This window comes from Epinephelus fuscoguttatus, linkage group LG2 (genome assembly GCF_011397635.1).
Source record: "Epinephelus fuscoguttatus linkage group LG2, E.fuscoguttatus.final_Chr_v1".
In the NCBI taxonomy this organism is placed as follows: Eukaryota; Metazoa; Chordata; class Actinopteri; order Perciformes; family Serranidae; genus Epinephelus; species Epinephelus fuscoguttatus.
Window position 1 is genome coordinate 43481790 of NC_064753.1, and position 25719 is coordinate 43507508.

General features: G+C 41.7%; 1 protein-coding gene across 22 annotated transcripts in view; it reads left to right on the forward strand.

Moving 5' to 3' along the window:
* The first annotated feature begins 10026 nt into the window (after positions 1–10026).
* The window catches only part of madd (MAP-kinase activating death domain), an 82205-nt gene continuing 66512 nt past the window's right edge, over positions 10027–25719 (forward strand). For 18 of the 22 annotated variants that reach the window (XM_049598502.1, XM_049598539.1, XM_049598546.1 and 15 more), the window contains exons 1-3: positions 10028–10480; positions 21060–21277; positions 22871–23512. In XM_049598502.1, the coding sequence (XP_049454459.1) occupies positions 21219–21277; positions 22871–23512 (701 nt within the window). In that variant the 5' untranslated portion in view covers positions 10028–10480; positions 21060–21218. Of the gene's footprint in view, positions 10481–21059; positions 21278–22870; positions 23513–25719 lie in introns of all 22 variants that reach the window. The other 4 variants (XM_049598510.1, XM_049598571.1, XM_049598624.1 and 1 more) reach the window with 2 other exon arrangements.

A 25719-nucleotide genomic window follows, 5' to 3' on the forward strand; every position in this document is an offset into this window, starting at 1 on the left:
ATATAGTTTGAACAGGATATAGAGAATTTGACAGCCTTTTATTTTTGATATCGTGTGAATGACACTGAGGAAAAAATGTACAGCTGATTTTCAGATTGATCTTAACCATAGTCTGAGTATCATTCCTGTATGGGTACTCGACACCAACAGCTTTAACTGGTCAGATTTTGTAAAGAGTAGTAAGAGAAGAAAACCAAAACCTCTATTAACAGGAATCAGAGAACAACAGGAAATGAGTAGAGACATTAAAGTTATAAAATCCTTTATAACGACAGAGATTCAGATGTTGATACTCATGCTGTGTTTTCTCCTGTGCAGTGTAAACTTGAAATACGTAACAGATGATAAAGAAATGTCAACGCAGATTTATAATTGTGTAGTTTATTTTCTCTTCATGTGTCGAGGGCTGAAAACTGTTCGACATAATGCCACTGCAGCCAGTGTTTGGAGTGACAGTAACCTCCTCAGCTGTCTGTGTATCCATGTTCAGGTACCACCACTAGCTCTCATACCTTTAGATGTCCAAAGCAGATTTCTCTGTCCAAACAGTTTCAACCAGGCATTATAATGTATTGTAATTTTTCAATTTCTTTTGGCTTCTAATTAATGAAAACTGCATTCAACTGCTGAGCTGTTGTAGCTGTTATGGAACATTGATTGTAATACGCAGTAACAGGCACAAGTAGCGTCCTCAGCGTCCTATTCTCTCTTTACTTCATTCACAAACATGTCTGTAATGCATTATGTTCTGTTGGAATTAACAAGCTGTTGTGGATCTCCCAGATGCTCACCAGACATTTTTGCTTGCGCGTCTTTCACACCCAGTCTTAAAGGTCCAGTGTGTAGGATTTAGTGGCATCTAGCGTTGAGCTTGCAGAACTCAAACTGTTCCAGTGTCTAACGTGAAACTACGAATTCTGCTATCTTGAGCTACTGTTTGGTTTGTCTGTTCTGGGCTACTGTAGAACAACATGGCAGACTCCGCGCGAGAGAGGACCTACTCTGTATGTAGATATAGGGCCCGTACACATGCCATGTCTTAAATTGCCTGGAAAACGCAAGGAGTTACTATCGGGCTGTTTTTGTGCCAGCTTTTAGGAGTGCGGCAGGTTTGGTCTGAGGTTGTAACAAGCACCGTATTGAAACCTATTTACCTGAAATCCTGAGTGCAGAGCTGATCTTCCAGGCGCTGTTAATAAGTGTGTAGGCCTATCGTCTGTGGGACAGATGTAAAATTGTGGCAGCCCTGCACCAAAATGATCAACTTTTCCGTATTTATCACAGACTGACATTTATGGGAGAAGGGAACAGTGTCGCTCTGTGTTTGAGCACGCCTGCCATGCGTCTACGCTGAAAACAGTCAATTCAAGGGCCAGAAAAAAATGGCATATGTACGTCCCATAACCAGTTCGTTTTTTAAGTAACGAAAACACAACCATTATTAATTTCAGGTAATTTTACACTAATCAAACATAGTCATGAATATCACATTCATTTCAGCCAATATTCATTTATCCATAACCACTTATCCTGTTAGGGGTTGTGGGACGGCTGGAGCCTATCCCAGCTGACACTGGGCAAGAGGCGGGGTACACCCTGGACAGGTTGCCAGACTATCACAGGGCTGACACATAGAAACAGACAGACATTCACATTCACATTCACACCACCAATTTAGAGTCACCAATTAACCTGTATGTCTTTGGACTGTGGGAGGAAGCTGGAGTACAGGAACCCTCTTGCTTACCCTATTTCAGCCAATAGATGCCTCTAAATCCTTCAAACTGGACCTTTAACACATCAAGGGTATACTAAAGTACTTGCTAATGCATCTTTAATAATGATAAAAGTATAAATTGCTGAGTTCAGTTCATGTTTGATCTATACAGTTGATTTTTTGTTTTGTTTTTTGGAGCCATAAATGACAGTTCACTGCATCTCTGGCCTCGTGGGTGAACACTGTTCGACTGTGGTAGACAATGATCAAAACACACTGAGCTCCACCTGTTGGTTGCATGACTGAACACAAACAAGTGGATGTTTTCCCTCCACATTCTTTATCAACAGCGGTCTGTTCTTGCGCCTGCAGAATCATCACAGCAACAACAGTAAATAGTCTTTTCCTTCCTCGCCCGCGACAGTTGCTCGGAAAATCACCTGACAGAAGCCCCACAGTTCAGTAATTACTTTTCTGTTCCTGGAAGCGAGTGACAACATGAAGAGTTTCATTCCCGTTCTTAACTACATTATGTTGCATTGCTAATTTGAAAAGTTGCCTGAATTAAATGTCAAGCTTGATATCAGTAAAGTTAATTAACGCTCTAACATAAGGAAGAGTTTCCTGAGGCGCACGTTTCCATTCAGCAACACATAAAGACAGAATTCAAAATGGTGTCCTGGCATTTTCTGACCACGTATTGTATCAAGCCTTTTGCCTTCCCTCTCGAAATTTGATTTACTTTGTATTGATGCTCTAAAATGTTTTTCTTAATGATTTTCTTACTTCCTTCTAACCCTTTGGAAATGTTTTTAATGGTTTTCTTTTTGACAGGTGGATCAATATTAAAAGAAGCAGATTAATGTGAGAGAGTGCAGCATTTCCAAACCAGTAATTTGTTTCTTTTGAGCCCCTTTGTATTGAAATGTGAGGTTTGCTTTTGGTTTTTGGTTTGCTGCTTGCAGGGTATCTGGAGCCAAACATTAACCATTATGTTTGAAAGTAGCCTCTGTAATATCGGGGTTAATTTTACACCATGGCCTGATTGAATTCAAGCTCCGCTGACAGATGGGATTTAATGAAATTATTTTGTCATGGTGTGCTGAACAAATGGGCAAAAACCATCAAATGTTGGCACTTAAAGAGGCAGTTCACCCCAAAATCAAAAGCACATATTTCCCTATTAGCTATACGGCTATTTATCACTATAGATTGTTTTGGCATGAGTTGCAGTGTTGGAGATATTGGCCGTAGAGATGTCTGCCTTCTCTCCAGTATAATGAAACTAGGTGGCACGTGGCTTATGGTGCTTAAAGGGACAAGAAAAATACATTTGAGAAACAGCGTTGAAAGCGTGCATGTACTTAATGGCATCCTTCTTGGCTGAGCTGTGACGTTAGCTAGCAGTAGATGCACGCTTCCTTCTGTCTAGTATAGCTCAGTAGAAAGAAAATAGTTCCTACATGGAACTGCTCACAACAAAGTCTGTTGATTATCTTGAGTAACCGGGTCATGATTTCTGGAAGGAGACATTGCTGTTGAGTGTTTCAAATGTATTTTGTGGCGCCTTGAGCACCACAAGCTGAGTGCCATCTAGTTCCATTATATTGGAGAGAAGGCAGACATCTCTACGGCTGATATCTGCAACACACAGCAACTCACACCAAAACAATCTAGACTGATAAATAGTGCTACATGTAAGAGGAAAAATACGTGTTTTTGATTTTGGCGTGGACTGCCCCTTTAAATCTTTGTTTCTTAGTGTACATGTTCTGTTAATGTCGTAGGTATCGAGGTTAATTGTACTGTATATACTGTAATTGTCATCTGATCTCACTTAATTCCTGTTTTCAAAGGGTGACACTGTAAACATTGTGGATGTATAGAAATGCAAACCTATTTTAATACTTGTAACTCCTGAAGAACTTCTGTTTTGTATGTACAGTATAAATTAAAGCTATGCTGTAGTGCTGAGACGTTTGGAGTCACAGTCACTGGTTTGATGCTCAGGTTTTAGATGTGTTGATGCTCAGGGACTAAAATCAAACTTTATTTTTATGGCACTTTTCATACAAACAAAATGTTTGAAAGACGGGAACAGGAACTGAGGAAACGCTTTAAGTGGGGAAAGACCAGAGGCAGGATAAAAACTCAAAATAGAAAACCATTTTATATCAGCAAATTAATAAGCTAAAATAAATATGTAAGAAACAAAATAGAAGAATGTGCCAGCTATAATAATAAAAATAAAAAAAGACAGACATGGACCAAGTTTATGAAATGATGCCTCACCGTGAACTTTGGTTCAGTCAAGACCTCAGTGTAGTGATGCTCAACTTGTGGCTTGTCTGCCAAATCTGGCCTGCAATAGGGTGCAGGGTGGCTCGTCGACCATTTTCTAATTCTCAGTTAAATTAAAATGATTCACACAGAGATTTTGTTTTGTACCTTGATTGTAAATAAGGAGCCAAAGTGTGTTAAACCCACCAGAAATAGAGCTTGTTTATTTGAAAAAGCCCCCCTGTGTAGACCTGACCTGTTTGTGGCTGCTGCAACTGGATTTGCCTCTTTTCTCTATTTTATCTGATCATTATTGCTTTTTTAGAAAAAGAGAGACGTCTGGTTGCTCTGTATGTACGAACATAGATCAAAATCTTGAGTCGGGTACTTGTGGAGAACATGGAACAACAGGATCGACAATCTAGGCACTCTGAAAAAATAGAAAAACGAGGAAGGAAATATTAAAAAGCCTTTACTGTAGTAGCTAAATTATTAAAAGAGCCAACATGTTTCGACCACTGCAGGTTTTCGTTAGGGCTTTAGCTCTTTTAATGATTTAGGCTCTTTAATATTTCCTTCCACATTTTCTATATTTTTACAGAGTGCCTGAATCACCTCTCTGTTGATTATTGTTTGTTTATTAACCGGCCCCCAGCCTCCTGTCGTTTTGCAAAAGTGGCCCCAATGCTAAACTACTTGAGTATCCCTGCCTTAGTGATTGTCTACATATAGCTACTGAGATTTATCTGGTCTTTAAATAGGACCACACCCGGTCTTGGTTCATTTGCAGGAGAGTGAAACATTTCTATCAGTGACTCATATCAGTGACGCATGAACAAAGAGCTGAATAACTTCAGAAAGAGGGCTTGATGTCAGATCTGTGATATGCACCGATCAGCCAAAACATTCAAACCACTGACAGGTAAAGTGAATAACTTTGATTATTTTGTTCCAATGCATTGTTCTGCTGGGAAAGCTTTGGTTCTGGCATTCATGTGGATACCACCTGACATGTTCCACCCACTCAAACACTGTCGCAGACCAAGTACCCCCCCTCATGGCAACAGTACTCCCCAATGGCAGTGGCCCCCCAGCAGGATAATGCAGCATGCCACACTACAAAAACTGTTTAGAAATGGTCTGTGGAGCGTGATGAAAAGCTCAAGGTGTGGACCTGGCTTTTGAAAATTTCACAAGGATTCTTGTGACGTGCTGGTACCCCAGATGTTCCCCTAATCCAAGGTGGGGCCTCCTTGGATCGGACTTGGCTCTGACCTGTCGAGGCATGGACACAGGATCTCTGGGAGTGTCCTGTGGTGTCTGGCACCAGTGCGTTGGCGGCAGATCCATTTAGTCCAGTGGGTTGTGAGGTGGGTTAATGGCACGTGCCACAGATGCTCATTCAGATTGGGATCTGGGGAATTTGGAGGCCAGGTTGACACTTTGAGGTCTTTGTCACATTCCTTGGGCCATTCCTGAGCCATGTTTGCAGTGTGGCATGGTGCATTATCCTGCTGGGGGGCCACTGCCATTGGGAAGTACTGTTGCCATGAGGGGGGGTACTTGGTCTGCAACAGTGTTTGAGTGGATGGAACATGTCAGGTGGTATCCACATGAATGCCAGAACCAAAGCTTTCCCAGCAGAACAATGCATTGGAACAAAATAATCAAAGCTATTCACTTCACCTGTCAGTGGTTTTAATGTTTTGGCTGATCAGTGTAAGCTGCTTATTAAGGCTGTCAAATCTGTCAGTATTGCTCAAGTGGTTTTCATACTCCACGTAACATGCGTGCGATTTTAATCGCCAATGAGTTTGAGTTGTTTCTTGAAGATATCTGCAGAGTCCACAGAGGATTTCCAAAATAGCACTTGGTTCTCATTGGATTCAGTGAGTGCTGGGGGAGGGCATCAAATTTAAATGATATGCTAAAACATAGAGTTATGTGATAGGAATAGATAACATAACAAAAGAACAAGCCCTGGGCATAACTGAATGAAGTGCCTGTATGGGGCGTCTCACGGGGCCCCTGTTTAATAAGAGCTATGCTGATGATACACCGTTGAGCAATAAACTCCCTCACTGCCTGCTTGTCTGCAATAAATATATGGATGAATAATAACTTTCTCAAACTAAATGAGGTTAAGACAGAAGTAATAAGTTGGTCCCAAATACAAAAGAAAGAAGAAATGAATAAATTGTTAGATTGCCAATATGTCTTGTTTCTTAAGACTTCAATCATCCAATCCACCAAACAAGAGTCAACAGCCAAAAAAGCTGTTTGGCATTGGCAGAGAAGATTTGGCAAATTTTTTATGGCCGCAATCAACATACTCAGCTCTGCTGCTGGGGATTGAACTGCTGATCTTTCGATTGGTGGACGACCTGCTCTACCTTTGAGCTGCAGCCACAAATGTGGCACCAATTAAAAGGGAAATAAACAGGCTTTCCAACCGTATAAGATTTATTGCCAAGAAGCATTGTTACAACAATGAAATAATGATGAAGATGAAGATATACTTTATTAATCCCAGAGGGGAAATTCAATGTCTTTTACACTCTGTTGTCATACACACACAGGCCAGAAATACACACACATGCACAAACAGGACCTATACATGCATTAAATGGAGAGATGTCAGAGTGAGTGGGCTGCCCATGGACAGGCGTCCCGATCAGTTGGGGTCTCAGTGCCCCTTGGCAGGGCCCAAGAGGGCGGACTGGCACCTCTCTAGCTACCAACCCACATTCCATACTTGGCCCGTATGGGCACTTGAACTGGCAACCCTCCACTTCCTAAGTCAAATCCCTATAGGCAAAGGAACTGTCGCCCCCATGAACCCTCTTGTGAGTCCGAAGTTTATAATAGATTAAAAAATAGTAACATATACAGTATGAGCAGTATGAAAAGGTCTCCAGTCTTAAAACTAATACTGATGTTAAAGGTTTATTGATAGCATTTTTTACAGAAGAATAAATTTTAAAAAAACAACATCCACATGAGCTTTTAGAAAACTGCAAAATAAAAGTATTGCTTTTCCAGCAATAAATAAATAAATAAATAAATAAATAAATACATTTTTGTTGGGTCCAAAATGAATGTCCATGAATGTCAGTTCAACTTGTGCTGGTGAGCACAAGCTGACACAGCGGAAGCGGCTAACATCTGACACTGAACCACTAAATGCTCCCAACAAACTCTCACTGTATTCTGAGCATACCATAATGTTAGATTATTTTTAGTGATTCTTTAAACAACACTGCACAAAGTAACCTCAATCTATAGCTAATGTATAGCTACATGTTGTAGAATTGATTCATTACTCTACCACAAACGTTTCAGCACTTGACATAATGGAGTCAGTCTTTGCCACTCAATCATGAAATATCCAGGTTGTGCAAGGAACTGGCAACCATTTGTGTTTTGAGAACTGGATACAGCATTGGAGGCGGGGCTCTGTTCATTCCTATTAAGTTGCTCAGTTGGGTATGAAACCAAAAAGCTCAGTGTCCGCAGTATAAAATTACCTGGATCTCTTGCACTGTGGGGCCCATAGAGCAAGTGCAATAGAGACTTACGGTTACTAAAAACTGCCAAGTGCAGCTGAGTGGCTGACTTCTGGTTTAGTGGCTCCTCCAGACTTTTGAAATGTTATTGGACCATCCATCCATCCATTTTCATCCACACAGCAGGCCAAGCAAAACACCCCAGACGTCCCTCTCCCCAGCAACACTTTCCAGCTCCTCCTGGGGGACCCCAAGGTGCTCCCAGGCCAGATGAGATATGTAATCCCTCCAGCGTGTTCTGGGTCTGCCCCTGGGCCTCCTACTAGTGGGACGTGCCCAGAACACCTCTAACAGGAGGCGCCCAGGAGGACCTGATCAGATGCCCGAACCACCTCAACTGGCCCCTTTTGAAGCGAAGGAGCAGCGGCTCTACTCTGAGCTCCATCCAGATGTCTGAGCTCCTTAATCTATCTCTAAGGCTGAGCCCAAGTATGGGGACATGTTATTGGACCAAATAGATTAAATCCCGATAGTAAAATGAGTAATTTTGTGGTGGTTGTGATGCTCAAAATGATGATTTACAGATGTCTCTTTCCCAATATTCGTCTCTGGGTAAAAGTTTTTTCTTATTATTTTAAAATGTAATCTTAAGATAATTTATTTAACCAGAAAAAAACCTCTTGAGAGTAAAAATCTCTTTTTCAAGAGTGTCCTGGCCAAGACAGGCAGCAACTTGGAACAAAAATGCAGAATAAAAAACAGCTCTAAAACAAGCAATGAAACAGAATATAAGATTACTACAAAGAAAAGCCAAAATGTATGTTAATTAGGGATGTTCCGATCTGATTTTTTTGCATCCGATCCCATACCGAGTCCTTTATTTTGAAACCGAGTCCGATACCGAGTCCAATCCGATACTTTGCAAAGCATTAAGAAAGAAAAATAAAGAATGCATCCAAGTTGTCCCATAAGATTTGTTTTTTTATTAAAATAGTATCCAAAAAGCTTATCGGTGGTTCAGCGGCACAAAATGTAAACCAAGTTAATATCTTCTTCTTGTCTTCAATAAACAAAATAGGCCTATATCTTTTTTAGCGGTTTGACACATGAAACAAATATTTTTCTTTTACTCAGTCAAACCCCACAAAGAAACCATAAAACCCATAAAACAGGTACCTCAACACAAAAATTTAATTTTTACCTAGTTTCTGTAGAAAAGAATTATACTCAATTTTCAAAAATACAAATACAACAGTAATCAGTTTCAAGAAAGTCTGTATTTTTTCCACCAAAGAAAAGAAATGTTCTGCTCCGTTCAGTCAGTTCAATCCAGTTCAAACACTCCGGGATTTCCAAATAACACACAGTTCACAGTTCACATTTCAATTCCATTCAATCCACACAGTTCGCTAAACAAAAGAAAACTCCACTCCAGGTTTTCCCGCAACCAAGGAGGTAAAGAAAATCCACTGTTGGCTCTGACTCAGTTCAGTTTCAAAACAATAAATCAACGTTCCAAATAAGGAATAATGAAATGGAAAGTAACCTCCGGCTTTTGCCATCTCACGGGACCGTGTGTGAATGCCGTAACGCTCCGGCGTTGTTTTGGGCGTGGAGGCTCCGTAGGATCCCGTGATATCCATGGCGGAATCTCTGAGTTGAGGCCGGTGGCCGGATGGAAGATATTCCACGGGGAAGCGTACCTATTTCGCAGACTTTGAGCGGTGTAAAATGCCTCACTCGCCGGCGACTCTCGCCATACTGCCAGGAGCGGCATAATGTAGGGGCTGGTCTACCTGGGCTCAGCTGATCCAGCCATCCCACTGGCCGATAGCGCCGGTGGGTGTGTCTGGAGATGAGCAAGCCATCAGCTGACTGTCTTGTAAAAAAATATATATCTAGAAAATATACAGGATCGCCACACTTTATACATTGGAAAGCAGAGGCAACAGTGAACAACATAGATGAAAAACCTGGCCATTGTTGTTGTTTTGAGTCCTCCGATCTTTTATTACCGATTCCAATTTTGTAAAAATAACGTGATTGGCGCCGATACCTAATGTTAATATATATTAGAAATGAACCATAAAAAACCCACAAAAAAACAGCAACTACACATGATTGCAAAGACCAGCGAAGACACACCGTGACATTAGCATATAGAGGATTGTATACTTTTTGGGCCCCGTGGCGTCAGTAGACGGACCTTGTCGTTTTGATTCCACTTTGGGCAACTATGTAAATGATAAATGGTAGATGCTGCTCCTGGGGGCTTGGCTTCCAGCAACAGTGGTATGGTGACTTTAATGCAACGGAAGAGGGAAAGGGGGAGTGCAATATTTAATGTTATCAATCGCACCTTTAATAATAATAATAATAATAAAATATTTAATAAAAAATTTAATTGCCACTGTAGTTAATGGATGCACAGTTTGGGGCTGGTGGGGTGGCTCATCAGATCACACTCAGGGCCCCAGAAAGTCTTTGCTCGGCCCTGTCAGGCGTTAAAGCACTGTAAAATACTGCAGACTGTCCACACAGATTATTGAGTGAACTATAGTTACCACAGACACACTAACGTTTCAGTCCCTGTGGAGAGCATTAAGCGGTTTTCGCCAGGCTTGTTCGTCGCTTCCGTTAGGTCTCAGTATGCGGAACTCCCTGCAGACTGATGATGATGAAGAGGATGTTGTGAAGGCAGGTTGTAACTGACTGAGCCACCCGTTCATCGAGCTGAGAGGCGGACACACACTTCGCATCATTTATTTACGCTGCGAACCAGTCACACGGAGTAGCTGCCGCCCATTTCAGCCGCTGTTTCCAGTCCTGTACCGTGAACCCAAGAAAAGAGGGCTGAATCGGGACAAACAGCGCTGCCTCTCCCCCTCTGTGACCGCGGAGGGCACCCACCACCCAGGCCGTCATCAGCAGCTGGTTTCGCAGCGAGCGTTAGCGGCTAACCGGCTAATGCCACCAGGTAAGGATGCTCTTACCCCACGTCTTTCCCCTTTAAACCCACCAACCTCACTTGTCTCCGTGTTATCTGAACTGTTTTCTGATGTCGCCACCGTTGTTTCACATTTAAACGTTGTTTAAATCAAGAGATAAATCGGTGAAGCTACTGTTAGCGGCTAACGTCAGGTAGCTAGCCTGCTAGCTAATCCATCCATGACGTAGAAAAGCATAAAGCTAGCAGAGTGGAGGTGAGAGGATGCATCTTTAGGGGTGAACATATAGGACGAGCTGCGGCCTGACAGCTGTCACACATACACAAACAGGACAAGCTACACGGACAGCTCTCCTGGAGCTACCAGGAGGCGTTGGCATCGCCTTGTCACGTTTTTTACTGTGGATATAATCCTCCTCTGGTCGTGTGTCGTTACTCTAATCTCCACAGTTAGCTTGTTAGGTCAGGAAGGTAGTAAAATACATCTGATAGCTAACGTCAGCACCAACTGACACCCCCTGTAATAAAGGTGTGTTATGTAAAGCCATCACGCTCACAGCATCGTTTTGCTATTGCATTAATGAGAACAGGTCTAATAATGACTGTACAGCACATTTCATACAAGAAGTGCTTTACAATAAGGAAATTGCATGCACCGACTGAGTCCTTTGCATGAAAACAGATATAAAATGAGCATAAAAACGGACAGCATGCAATAATTAATGTAGAATAAGACAAACCTCACCTGATAATGTTAATAATGAAATAAGGAATGCATAATATAAGATGGAAAATAAAATCCACATAATAATGATAAAATTGGATGCCTAGATGCAACAAATCAGGTGAAATAAATAACAGTAACAAAAAAATAATAATAATTATTACAATAAAAGAAGTGCAGCTTCCAACACAAACACCACTGATGACATAAGGCAGTTGACTTTATTGTAAACTGATTTAATGATCATGACATTAGCGTACAGAGATAGTTCTCAATATCAGCGAGGCAAAGAAATAGCACAGAGTGAATAAACTGACTGAGTCCTCCATATTAAAACAGATAAGATAAGATAACATAAGAACAGGGATTGAATGCAATAATTAATGTAGAATAATGTAAACCCCACCTGATAATAACAATAAAAAATAAAATAGAATTCATGGAATGCATTGTATAAGATGGGTGAAAAAATCACCATAATAATAAAGATAAAATAAAAATAGAATGCATAGATGCATAAAATCAAGTGAAATGAATACTAATTATGATAATTAAAGAAGTGCATCTTCCAACACAAACACTGACTGACGAGATAAGGCGGTGGATTTTAATTTAAACTGATTTAATGACCATGACATTGGAGTACAGAGGTTGTTATCAATATCAGCGAGGCAATTAAATAGCACAGAGCGGGGGCGTTGGTGGCTTAGTGGTTAAAGCAGGCGCCCTATGTACAAGGCTGTTGCCGCAGCGGCCCGGGTTTGAATCCAGCCTATGGCCCTTTGCTGCATGTTATTCCCCCTCTCTCTCTTCCTCTTTCACACTTACCTGTCCTGTCCAATAAAGGCAGAAATGCCCCAAAAAATATCTTAAGGAAAAAAAAAAAAAATAGCACAGAGCGAATAAACAGGGCGTCTACAATTCAGCTTTGCAACAGTAAGGCCTTAAAAGTCATTAAACAGTCTTAAATTTGACTTTGTGAGGTCTGAACTGCTACAGTCATTTAATTTATTTTCATGGAAACGAGTGAAGCCTTTCTGTGTAAAGCTCCACATTTCTAATGTTACAGGTCTTTAAAGAGAACCCTATAAAACTGTCATTTTACGTCATACTTACGTTTACCTGTTGGCAAAATGTAGATTGACTTCACTCACTCTAATAACCATATTCCTACGTAACACTTACCTCAACATACTACTTACCTGCTTAAATAATTAACACATGATTTGTCCAAAACTCTGTCCTAAATTTGGTGAAAAGGTGTCTTGAACAGATCTTAAGAAAACATTAAATTTAACTGTCTGATACCTAATATTCTGGCACAAAATATTTTTATATATTGTATATATTTTGATTTATATATATATATAGTACAATGTTTTTCCTCTTTTTTTTTTTTAATCACTCCACAAAAATATGAGAAAAGTCTGTTCTGATACATGACATATGATGTATCTGTTATTTAAGACTATTTAATTATTATCAGCGTCATTGATCCTGGAGTAAAATTTTACTGGATGTCAATATCTGTAGAGACAGCCCAATAAATCAATGACAACACATCATTTACAGCACACTGGAGTCTCCTCGCTGAGGGGCAGGATCTCCTGTGTGTCTTTCAAAATACAGATGGAGTTGTGGGATATTTTAAGACAGAGGTGTCGGTGTATTTATTCTGAAATACAAACAAGGTATGCGTGTCATCTTTGTTATGTAATGCACATTGAGTGAGCTCCCTTCCTGTTAGCTGAGAAAACGTATAAGCTTGTCACGCTCGAGCTTCGTGTGACAGCTCACATGATGACACATGACCCAACTACCACTGTGACAACACATGAAGTGAACCTATAGGATTGATTTTGTGGTTTTTGGTGCCGAAAATGGGGTTCACAATTTTTTAAAAAATCAGGGTACTTCGTCAGTGTGAGCCTGGAGATGCTCAGGCTCATTTTGTGCTTAACAGCTTTATTGATGCGGTACCAAAAAGTTCTCGTAGCTGTTCAGCCGTGAAACAGTGTACAGTTTTTTCAGTAAGAAAAGATGTAATCTAGAGGTGAGAAAGCGATGATCAATACTTTTTTAATCCACACCTCATCCCTCTGAAGGAAAACTAATTCAACAGAGCCTTCTCCATCATCACCACCACTTACTGCTGTTCACTGTGACTGGCAAGAAATGCTGTCCATGTTGGAGGCCTGTGAATCATATCCATCTCCTCCAGTCTCTGTGCTTACATAAGCAGCAAGTGCCGCCCTGCAGACCACTCTGACCAGATTCATCTGTTGTGTTAACCTGCATCATCATCTCGCCTTTGAAGATTACACCGTGTTGTGGTGATTCTTTTATCTCTCTTTTTTTTTTATTTACTGAGAGATAAAAACAAGGTTCACTACCAAGCTTGTTCATTAAACACAATCAGCAAAGTGGTGTAGTCCTTCCAACCCTCATCTAAAAATAATGCTGTGGTCCTGTATCTTTGTGCTGGATGAGTCTGCCTCCTGCTCTGCTTCCAGCTCTGCTGCTTCATAAAATAGCCATTTTGGCTTTGCACCAGGAAGCATTCATGTTGCCAGACCTGCATGTTGATTCATTGTCCTGATGGTTTTGCAAGATAAAGAGGGTTAGATCTGTATTCTGCATCGGCCTAGCTCTCACTGTTTGAATATATTATGTAGTTACAATCAATTCCTCTCTGTATCTAGCCATTGGTGTGAGAAAGGTTCGAGCCGTTATCGTGCCGTCTTTGTAGAAACAGCTAGAAAAGTGCGAAGAACTAGTTAAAAAGATGCAGTGTTCCAAGACAAGGTTCAGCACCAGTCTCTCAGAGCAGAGCAGATACACTTGCTCATGTAAAGTGACACTTTACTTTGGTCTTCGTGTTCACTGACATGCAGACGTAAGTAGCAGCGTGTCAGGCTCGCAGTGTATTTGAATAATTTCCCCAAATGTGATGAGTGCTGACATAAAGCTGACTCAACAAGCCATGTTTCAACCCATAATGCAGTGCTGTCTGAACTGAGCCTTGTTATGGCGCTGCACACATCATATTCTGCTGCACTGGAGAGTGTCAGCTTACTCATTCCCTGTGTTAACCCTGTCAAGTACGGACCAGCTTATTTTCCTCCCTAACATGATAATATATTCTGTAACTGAAGTGGCTAAACTGTGTTTTAACACTAATGTGTCAGTGACATTAACATAAGGATTCTCTATTTTGGATCTATTTGATAATTAAGTCAAAGTTTGACCATTTGATGGTGTCACGCTCCGTTAAGATGAGTCCAGTTTTGTATTATGCCCCTCTGTGAATGGCTCCTCTACTCACAAGTGGGACTATTAGAGATAATTAGACCCATAATGCATCTGAAGCACTCTGTGATAAAGTCGCCCCCGATGTCTGCTGGACGCAGCTGTGGCTGTGCCGTGGCTGCTGGGGTTAATGACAGCCTCTGTCAGGATGTGGGACTGTGGAGTCGCACTTATGACTTAACATGCAGTCCATTTGTCTGCCCTGTTGTCTCTGTGTGCCTGCTCTGTTTGGCTCTCATCTCTAAAGTGTGGAATTTACTTGTGAAACGTCAATATTTAGTAACAGTTATGGGTGAAACGACACATTGATCTGGATCGATGTGTCGATTCAGTGATCAACAATCCAGTATCATCGATGCAAAGTGAAAAACATCAGTACATATCGTCATCTTTAAGATACATGTTCATTTTTAAATTCCCATGGCACATCCGTGTCACCATTTCTGTCCAAACTCACCTCCTAGAAATGAGGATATTTACTGATAACATCTCATTACAATCGCAGGCCCTCGAATTAAACTGAATCAGAATCATATCATGCCAGGCTTTGTGACATCAGCAAATATCGTATTGTTGTCCAAGAATCAATATAATATTCTATCATGATTAGTGTTGCAACCCTATGAGACATTCATGGTAAAAATAACCGTCTCAGAAAACACAACAATTTGACGGTATCACGGTATTACAGAGTTATTTTTATCCGTCAGAATGACTTTGAAAGGAATGAAAACAGGAGGATTATTTCTAGTTGAAGAAATGTTTTATTACTATAATTCAAACTTGAAACTATTTTTTTAATGGAAGCATATTCTCCGTCCAGTTTAAGGCTGGGCGATATGTCCTGATATCCCAATATTTTTATGCAATATCTCGATATATGATATATATCTCAATATTTTTAAATCTCCTCAAAAGCACTTCGCCAATGCTCAGACTGGGAGACAAAATCAAACATAATATTTCTGACCAAATACCTGCTCTGATTCAACAAAGTTGTATTGATGACTGTCGTTTTTTTTCAATAAGCATCAATGATTTGGATTTAATGGCTAATAAGGTTAAAGCAATCATTAGAACAAATGGAAAAGTGTATTAAGATCATATATTTACATCACTTTACTGTAATGCAGCCTTTAAAACAAGGGAAATAAACCTTTTATGCCATATCACGATACAACGTTATCCAAAATCTCAGACGATAGATAGACTCATATCTTGATAATGACACAGTATCTTCATATTGCTCAGCCCTAGTCCAGTTGCATGTTTTAATACACGGTATTACAACCGTTAGTTGTCATTTCATGGTATACCTTGAAACCGGTATACCACTGCAACCTTAATAGTGAAAGATAAGCCCCTTTTACACTGTCAGATTTTCCGCGAATGTTGGGCCGTTTTGCCAGCAAGCTGCGAGCGTTTAGACACACACAGCCTGATTGGCGAGTTGATCTGAGGTGCCCAATTTTCCGCCTCGTAGGGTAGACATATTGGTGGAACTTTTTTGGTTTAAAAAGACCGAGGCCCCCTTCGCCACGGGAGGGGCTGTTGATGACTTGTGGGAGGAGCTGACACCACACTGGCGGTGGATAAACAGGACACAGCTGATAGCAGGAATGAGCAGCTAGTAGCAAGAGGGAAACAGAAACCTGACAGACACTGTAAAGATGAGCAACTGGGGAGACAAAGAATTGCGCGCCCTCGCAAACGAAGAGGCCATTAACCGTCAGATGACGGGGACGGTGAAGAACGGGCCGACTTACGAGAGAATCGCCAAAGAGCTGACCAGCCGCGGCTTCCCTCCCAAGTCACTGTTTACGTCACACGCTGAGCTACACATTTGGTTACTTGCTCACGCCCCCCATTGCCCCGAAAAAGGTGCATTCTGTATAAACAAAAGTAGGTATGCGGCATTTTGCTGCACTCCCCGATTTTGTTTTTTATACTGCCAATGCTGAAAAAAGACTGACTGGGCTTTCCTGCAAATTTGCACAATTCCTATTTAAACAGGGCTATAGATGACACTTAAGAGGTTGCATCAGAGGTTTCCAAGGTTTTCATGTTCGTATATCCAAACCACTTTTGCAACAATATAGAAAATGCCATCTCTTTTTCAATGCAGATACAATTTTAAACATATATTCAACCATGTGGTTCTTAATGTTTTTCTGTTTTAAGGGGCAACTGATCTCTCATTATTTGAAGTTTACAGCTGAAGCTATTGAGAGAGAAACTTTGGCAAGTCCATAACAAATGAAAGTTAGCAATAAAACATAAAATCTTGAGTCTTCTTTAACATACACTGCCTCTGAAATGTATCCATCAGACATTGACACTGGTGTGGAAATGTGATGCTGCTGCTCAACAATGACGCAACCATGTCTGATAGATTCAGCATACAGCTCCTATAACAAGCACTGAAACAGGAAACTGTGTTGTGTGCACAAGGTCGTGAAATTCAGTGTAGCGCTTGTGTTTTATGTCAAGATCATTCTGAATCTTTAAATGTTTATTTTTATGGCCTTTTTTATTGAAATCAGCATACATATGCGCAGGTAGAATGAAGTTTAAAGCCACTGCAGACTTATGATCATATAAAATATGGACAGTCAGTATTATTTTTATCCTTTACTGTGGATCTTGTTTGCATGTGATGGGAACACTCCTTTTAAACCTGGCATGTTGTCTACTTGAAAACACGGTGGAGTCTTTTCCCCCCTAGGTTACTCTTTCAGTAGGAATGCACAAATGGCACAGTGTGAACCACTGGCTAAATTATACATCCATTAGCTTATCAGTGCAGGACTAACAGCCTTTACAAGACAGTGAAATAGTGCTCTGTGCATGGTGCTCTGTTTGTGTTTCAGGGTGGAGTTTCTGAACGTAGTGTTTGTTGGTGTTAGAATAAAGGCTGTTTGCAGTGATGTCAGTAGAATTACTGTGAATCCTGTCACTGTAGGTTTTCCTTTTCATCAAACATGTATTTCAGTTTCTAATTTAGGCTCGTCCTGTCACATGTGTTTTAACACCTTGGGATTTCTTTTTCTATATGTATAATGTATGAAGTAAAATAATCTAACGTCTGTGTGTTTGTTTCACAGCAGTGTAAGGCAACAGGAGTCAGGTTTTGGTGCTCGTCTGCTCCGAATGAAAGAGCAAGGACTTCTTTGTAGAGCCGCCATTTTGTAAAAACGTTTAACAATCATGCTGGGAGAAATCTGTTGTAGGAGAGACTGAGACATCAAGTTCTCCTCTGACTGTAGTCCTAATAAGCCAGATTTCACTGCAGACACAATATGTTCTTTGTGATGAAAATGCCCATTGTTGTGCTCTTTGCCTGCTGTTTACATGGCTGTGCAGCAGATGTGAAACACAGAACAGGCGTAGATGTAAATGAAGCAGGATGAGTTTGATCCTGGCTTCCTGTGTGGGGGAGTGGCAGGTTCCTTATGCATATCAGTATTATAGCAGCAAATAGTGTGACGTGACATATATGTGGGAATGTGAAAATAAATGTTTCTGCAAATAGGTTTAGGCAAATGTGTTAAAGAAGCTGTACACAGCATTCAGAGCATTAATATACCAGCAATGCATGTAAAGATAAAGTGGGGTAATGGTGTCCTGAGCAGAGAATGAAGTCACACTCCCACTGTGTATGCTGTAATCCAAGCTTCTCTGGCTTTTGCTTTGGTAGCCGGACAGGCTGTTCATGCATGTTTGTTCCCTTTATGTGTATCCCTCATATGGCACTTACTGCTGATAACGGCGTCCCGACTCACCGTGGCGGAACGGCATCCCTACCGTCTCCTCGTTTGTTTGTTTTTTATATGGAGTGGCTTATGCATCCTCATCACATGTGCGGTACACTCAGAGTGCTGCTCCTTTGACATGATTAAACACCAGTGTTGTTGGTGTAGCTTTGTTTGACTTGGAGCACGGACGACTTGCTCGCAATGTCCTGTCACCAAAGCAGTGGAAATATTATTTTTTATATCGTCAGGGAATAGCCGTTTAACTGTGCTTCATGTTTCCACGTAGGATATTATTTTCCATCCTGCTGTGAAGATTACAGTTTCTTGTGGCGTCCTGACTGTGAGAAGATGCTAGACTAGAGCTGGAAGTGGCTCCGTGGTGGCTGGCCATCTGTAGAGGTGCCGGTTAAGTTTGCTGCAGTTACCTGTCAGTCAGTCAGTCACAGGGCCGTGAAGGGTGCTTATTCCACCAAGCCCCCTAAGCTGCTTACTATTACCAGCGAGCCTCTACGGAAATGTCTTTATCCTCCGACAAAAACAAGCAGCTGAAATAATTGTCATGAGAAATCGACACTATAACACTTTAATAGAAATGTTCTGTGCATTTTTGAGTCCACTGTTTGGATGGATGCTTTTAATACCTTTCTATGATGTGGGGTAAAATGTAGACAACATCGTAGTACACTGGAGATGCTGATGTAAGCTTGTCATGTCTGACATCTTTTGTGCTCCGCCAGCTTTGTCTTATTGTCAGCCGTGCACCCTGTCTGGTAGAGATGATCATTCTAAGTGCGTCAACATGACATGATTGCTTATGTCTTTCTTTTCTTGCAAACTAAAATGTAGATGTGACATTGTCAGTGACATTTCCAGCAGACGTACAATGCTGTGTCATAGCAAGAAAACACTTTACAATATCAACTATCTCTGCTGTGTTTAATGGCTTTTTATCCCAGATTCACATTTTTCACAGTTGATGATCCGTCAAACCAAAAGAAAATGAGCTTCAGTTTAGTCTCTTCACTGGCAGTAGGCTCAGTCAACCAGAATGCAATGCAGTTACATTTTTCATCTTTGCTGATGCATCGTTGGCAGCTGGTGAAACAAAGCCACTTCCTTGACGGGTTATTGGTCATGTGTTTGAACAACCAGAGACAGCACAACACAACGTTGTTCTCTGTCAGCTCTCATGTTTTCTCAATTGCAAAATCTCTAAAATCTGAAAGAGCTCAGTAGATTTCATGCCTCTCTAAACTTGCCTGTATGAATCACCTACTGTCATGTGGGGTTGAAAGACTTGTGTAATGATGTTAATACTAGGGCTGCTCCCTGAAAGTTGAAGATTTCATTTATCACAGAGACCCCCTTAGTCAACTGAGGGGCTTTCACACCAAGAGTTCGCTTGCCTCAGTCCAAATCAGGGACTCATGTTGTTCCAAAGTTGTATAATTGCCAAGTGTTGGTTTGTGTTCTCACGCCAGCATTTACAAGCGGACCAGATCAAATACCTTGTGTGAGAAAGCTGCTCTTGATTGGTCAGAATTTCCATGTGGGAAAAATCCAGGAAGTAAACAAAACGTTGAAGAAGAGTACACTTGCAAGATAAATGTGACACTTTCTAATGTCACAATGGAGGGACAACTACGCAGGTTGATTTTAGCGCTGCTCATCGTGGACTATATTGCTGTCATTGTTCATTTTAGTCAAACCATACAGTTTGAAAAGGAGGCGCGGCTCCAACTAGAAAACAATGTTTTGATGCATTGGATGTGCTGAATGTGCATATTAAGGCAGTACAGGAGGAGGTGCACATTAATAATCCTCCAGGACTGTAACATGCTCATGTTTAACCCAAACAATGTGTCATGTGACTGCAGTTGGTTCGGATCCAGGTCAGAACACATTCTCACCACAAACCAACAACCATGGACCAACGGACTGACACCACCTCTCCAAGAAGGTCTCGGTCCGGTTGTTTTGGTGTGCACCTGACTGCGATTGCGGTGTTCACACCTGCCCAAACGAACCACACTTAGGGGGCAAACAAACTTGAGTTCGATTGAACTGAACCAAACAGGGCAAGTGTGAAAGCACCCTGAGATTCCTTTAAGTCAAGCGGAGCTACAGAGTAAGCACTCTTTGCTTTCATGCTTCTCTTCGGTATGGACAGCTGCAACCCCACACCCAGGGTGAGACTGAGTGAGATGGAGGCAGCTGCTCAGAGGAGGAGAGGCTTTGCCTGGTCAGGCTCTGAGATAACGCTATCGTCTGCCTTCTGGCATTTGTTTGATATCTACAGTAGTGTTGGCAAAAAATGCTGCACATGTCTGATCTGTCATTAGTGTAGTTAGCCTCCATTAGTTCTGAGGACTTGTGAACGTCACTGTCGCCATGATTATTTTGCCGAACCTTATCTAAACTCTCAAACTCTAGGTTATATGGGGGGGGGAGGACGAATAGTCGGATATGCATATTAATTCTGAGTTGGGTACAGCCCTACTTAACACTTACAAACAGAGATAAGACAGGTACAGGGAAATTGGAGGCTGCTTCAAATGTAGAATGGTATTGCATACGAGTTATTTCTAGTTCTTGACATTTAGAAAAAGTCAGAGTATAAATCATGCTGCCATGTTTAGCCCACATTTGCAACTCTGAAAGATCATGAGGTTTGTTGTATGCAGTGGTAATGGACCAGATGTCTTCATAATTCATCCTCATTGTTTCTCTCTGGTTTACATCCCAGTGTTTATTTAATTATGGTCATAGAAACACACCTAAAACAGAATTTCTTTTCCCCCGTCTTTTTCTTGTGTTACAGGTTTGATTCCATCATTTTCTGACCCGTCACAATGATAAACAAGGAGCTGTGTTTCAACTTTACACCTGAACTTTCCCAGATGTGATGGAAAGGCAGCACTGACTCAAGAGGGAACATAAATCCTGGATGCCGTGACACACAGGACGTGGTCAATCCAAGATGGAGAAAAAGAAAATGTGCCCTCGCCTTCTCGACTACTTGGTGGTGGTCGGAGCAAGGTAAGAACCCAATCTGACCTAAGAAGTGGTCTTGGTTTTGAGTAATATCTGAGCTGAGTAACACAGCTATGGTGTTATTGCTTCTGAACTCATGATGGCAAAAATTGCACAGTTTCCTTCATTTCAGTGACACCATGTGCTGCTGCTATAGGTGATGTTGCTGGAGAGGTTCCAGCAGAAATCTGCAGGGTAGTCTTTGCAAATCAGGTCACAGTCCTACTTTACCCACAGCACAAAGCAGCGTCCTCACAAAATGACTGTAGGTGTGAGCACACAAAGCACAACCGATAGCTTGAGCCTTTGCATTGTGCTAATTAGCTGTTCACTTCACAAGTATTGATACAGAGGAGAAGTCAGTTTTCCATGATTAATTTCCTTGAGTTGTTCAGATCCAGGCTCAAAGTATGTCTAAACCACTTGATGCCTTGGCGTATAATAAGACAAACTGGACTTCCTGGTGGTTAAATCATCTTCCTCTTTTACTCTGCAGACACTCATTAACACCTCGCCCTGAATGCCTCTTGCATTGTTGTGTAGCACTGTTGTTGTTAGTCTACATACCATGCTAATGCTGTGAGTGGAACATTTTAGAAAACCTCATTCTATACATTTATTAGTTTCACATTATTAACACTTCCAGGTCATTTCTTTGGAGTTGATGCCGCAGTTATTCCCATATGATGCAGCATGCATAATGAAGGATAGTAGCACATTGTGTCAGCACAGAGGCTGCAGGGGAAAAGGATGATTCACATGAGCACAGTGAAATCAGAGAACTGTCCAGTCGGCCACTGTTATTAAGAGTCACTCACTGAATATCTCTACTATCACTACTGGATTATGTCGGGATGTAAAGGTTCTGAGGAGCAGCAAACCACTTTTTGCTGTGCAGAGATATAGTGGAGTAGTAGCGTCCTGAGCAGAGAATGACTCCCTCTGTATGTGCTGTAATCAGAGCTGCTCTGTGGTTTGTTGTGGTACCTGGTCTGGCTGCATGTGCATGTTAGTTCCGTTGACTGTATTCCACCTGCTAGCTCATTGCCGCCACTCTGCACTGCGCTTATACGGCAGTTAAGCTGATAAAGCTGTCCAGACCCACGATGTCACTGTGGAAGCGTTACACCCACCCTTTGATTCCCTCGCAGGTTAACACTGTTAGCGTTGTTGGAGGTGCTCGTTCTGTTAGTACCATTAGCTGCTAGCCACTGGTTCAGCCACTTCCATGATAAGAACCGTGTGCAGACAATCTGAATCAGGCTCTGAATCATAGATCTGCTCTGACAGTCATATACAGCTGCTTTAAGTGTCACGCCTAAAGGAAATTCCACAGTTGTCGTAGGATGGGAGTTTTTTTGTTTACTTCCCTGACCAGATTTTTCAAACCAGTTCTTGGATTTTAAAAGCTAACTAGTCACTAATTGCCTCTGTAACCACTAGATGACATCAGGGCTTTGTTAGCCATTGTGTTGTGTTATGTAGTGATCAAATGCCTCACTTATAAAATGCTTCTCTCATCACCTAAACACACAGTTGGTAACTTGGCACTACAACAGCTTTAAAAACAACCCACATGTTTGTCCATCTCTCCTACAGGCAACCAAGTAGTGACAGTGTGGCCCAGACACCTCAGCTCCTCCGCCGCTACCCACTGGAGGACCACCACGACTTCCCGCTCCCACCAGACGTTGTGTTCTTCTGCCAACCTGAGGGCTGCCTAAGCATACGCCAGCGTCGGGTTAGCCTTCGTGACGACTCCTCATTTGTTTTCACGCTGACAGACAAGGACTCAGGAATCACCCGCTACGGAATCTGCGTCAACTTCTACCGCTCTTTTCAACGAGGGCATCACCGAAGTCGTGGGGACAAGAGCGGCCACACAGAGACAGCAACACAGGCGGCGGAGACCGCTAGTGATGGGTCTGATGGTGGTGGTGGAGGTACTGCCTCCATGTTAGCTCCACCTAACAATGCTGAATCAGCACCGCCACCCGCCTCCGGAGAAGAGAGCGGACAACCAGGGGCCGAGCTAAATGCCAGCAAGTCCCCACAGCACAGACGGAGTGCTGCTAAGGTTGCAGCCAGGAATCGCAACAGCACGCTGACCTCGCTGTGCATACTCAGCCACTACCCCTTCTTCTCCACCTTTAGGGAATGTTTATATATTCTCAAGAGGCTGGTGGACTGCTGCAGTCAGAGGCTAACTCAGCGAGCTGGGCTCCCTCGCGCAACCCAGAGGTGAGGCTTAAGATTGCATCATCAGCTGTATGTGTAGCTCGTCTTTGTTGCTGACTTATGATGGTGGTGCTCACTAAAACATCCATGTACTATTTTAGATGCCCCGGCTCGTGGCTGTTTTAGTTTAAAGGTTCAAAGTTCTTTGGTCCAAAACAAACTTTGTACACTAAAAATACCACAGTCTGGTTGATTTGCTATGAAAATTCTGAACACATTCATGCTTGCCAGATGATCACGCTAATTGCTTTTGACACTCCATGACCTTTTTTGTTGTGCCACCCTTCGGCCAAATGTCCACTATGATCACAACTTCACATAGTTGGGCAGTTTGCCATGAGTACGTTCATAGTACCAAGGGCATAAAACCTTTGAGTGTAATGAAACCATGTCATTTATTTCACACCATCAGTATTTAGTCCAGGACCTAGTCAGTACGATGTATATGTTTTGCGGATTATTACTAACTTTATGGGCTCTAGGAGGCTGTGGTCGGTAAGTCTTGTTCAGAGTCATAAATCTATACATGAACACCTATAACTTATTTAAAAAGAATGCAACGTACTGCCCATTAACACAAGAAAATTAGGTGGATACAGCTCATTCTTCATCATCTGTCAGCTGTTACATAACATCATTGCATTCGTACTGACATGACATTGCATGCAAACATCAAGCTCATTTTTTTTCGCTTCAGTTAAAAATTTTCAAGGCTTGAAAAGTTTACAAACAAATACGACAGATTTGTTGCTTTTACAGCGCTCCCGCTGATGTTTTCTGCAGTGCCCACTGCTTTCTTTCTCCCCCATCTGCTTCTCTCATCGTCCACCTGTTATGTGTATGTTTGTGTTGCAGTATTAATACAAGAGCTTTTGTCTGTGGCTCCATGCAGTTTTGCAGGCCATCTGCAGCTTGTGTCATGTTTTCACAGTGCGCTTGATGCTATCACACTCCACCTCGATGATAAATAATGGCAACCAAAATATTCACAGTGCATTTAAAAAGGTTTTCTATTACAGCAAATATTATTTCATCCTGTGCAGAAGGTTCAGCTGAGGCGCGTGGAGAGTTTTTAATAGATGCAAAGTAGTTTCTTTTAGTTTTGTTCAGTTAGGTATCTTTTATTTTTTTGATACTTGAGCTGCTTTTTGTCATGGACCCACTCTGTAAAAAAGATGAAGGTAAAACCCTTAACCAGAAAATAAAAACAAAAAGTGTGTAGGAAGCTGTAAGCTGCTTGGTATACCCACTGTATACATTAACGTCATGAAGAAATGGCATTAAGCGCAGTATTTTAAATATAAGACTTGAAGCAAAGTGTTGATCATATTATATGTTGTTATTTTCCGAATCAACCACCAGGTTTGATTGATTCATATTCTATTTAAAGCCAACACAGCTGCATTTGTTGTTGTTCTGTTGCCATGGGTGACACGATATATTGCAATTTTGGAGCGGCAAAGTGTTAATTAGGCTGTCACTTCACGCTGGCTGAGGCCCAGCAGGACTGTTGGTCACCCAAGGTGCATATGTTTTCCCCACAGTTATTTATTTATAGCTGTAGAATCAGTGCAGCTTTCACCCTTATCATTACAGGATGGTGTTAGAACGTCTAATACACAGTTAATTGCGTAACTTCACGTTTTTTGGTCTCGTAAAATGCTACAGCAGATCCACAAATCATCAATATAGATCTGTGGTCCCTCTGACAGCCACGAAAAGGCCATTCCAGCCAAAGGCTGAACAGACCTGAGAATCTATTTTTCCCCGACATGGTTGGTTGAAAAGTGGCGTGGCAGTGACAGAGAAGGAGGAGAGCCATTGCATAATGGCTGCGAGCGTTTTGTGCCATGGCGGCTCTGACAGATTGAGGTCTCTGGCTGCCTTTGGGTAGCAGCTGCAGTTGGTGGGAGGGCTCCAAAGGACTAATGATTTATCTCCCTCCTTGCCACACACACTGAGTATACACTCTCGAGAGGGTTTATTGACACCGTGTGTGTAGAGTGGAGGGTTTTCACATCAAAACTTCGATAATTGCTTAAGAGCCTCTCCTGTGTTTTCGATCTGTAATTTCATTGGGTGTTTACTGAGACCTTGTGGTCACTGTTTGCCGCTATAATAAGTATAAAATTAAGTAAGCATAATAAAGCCAAATTATGTTATTCATCTTGTGTTATATGTTTAAAGCCACTTCAGCTGCTGCCAAAATG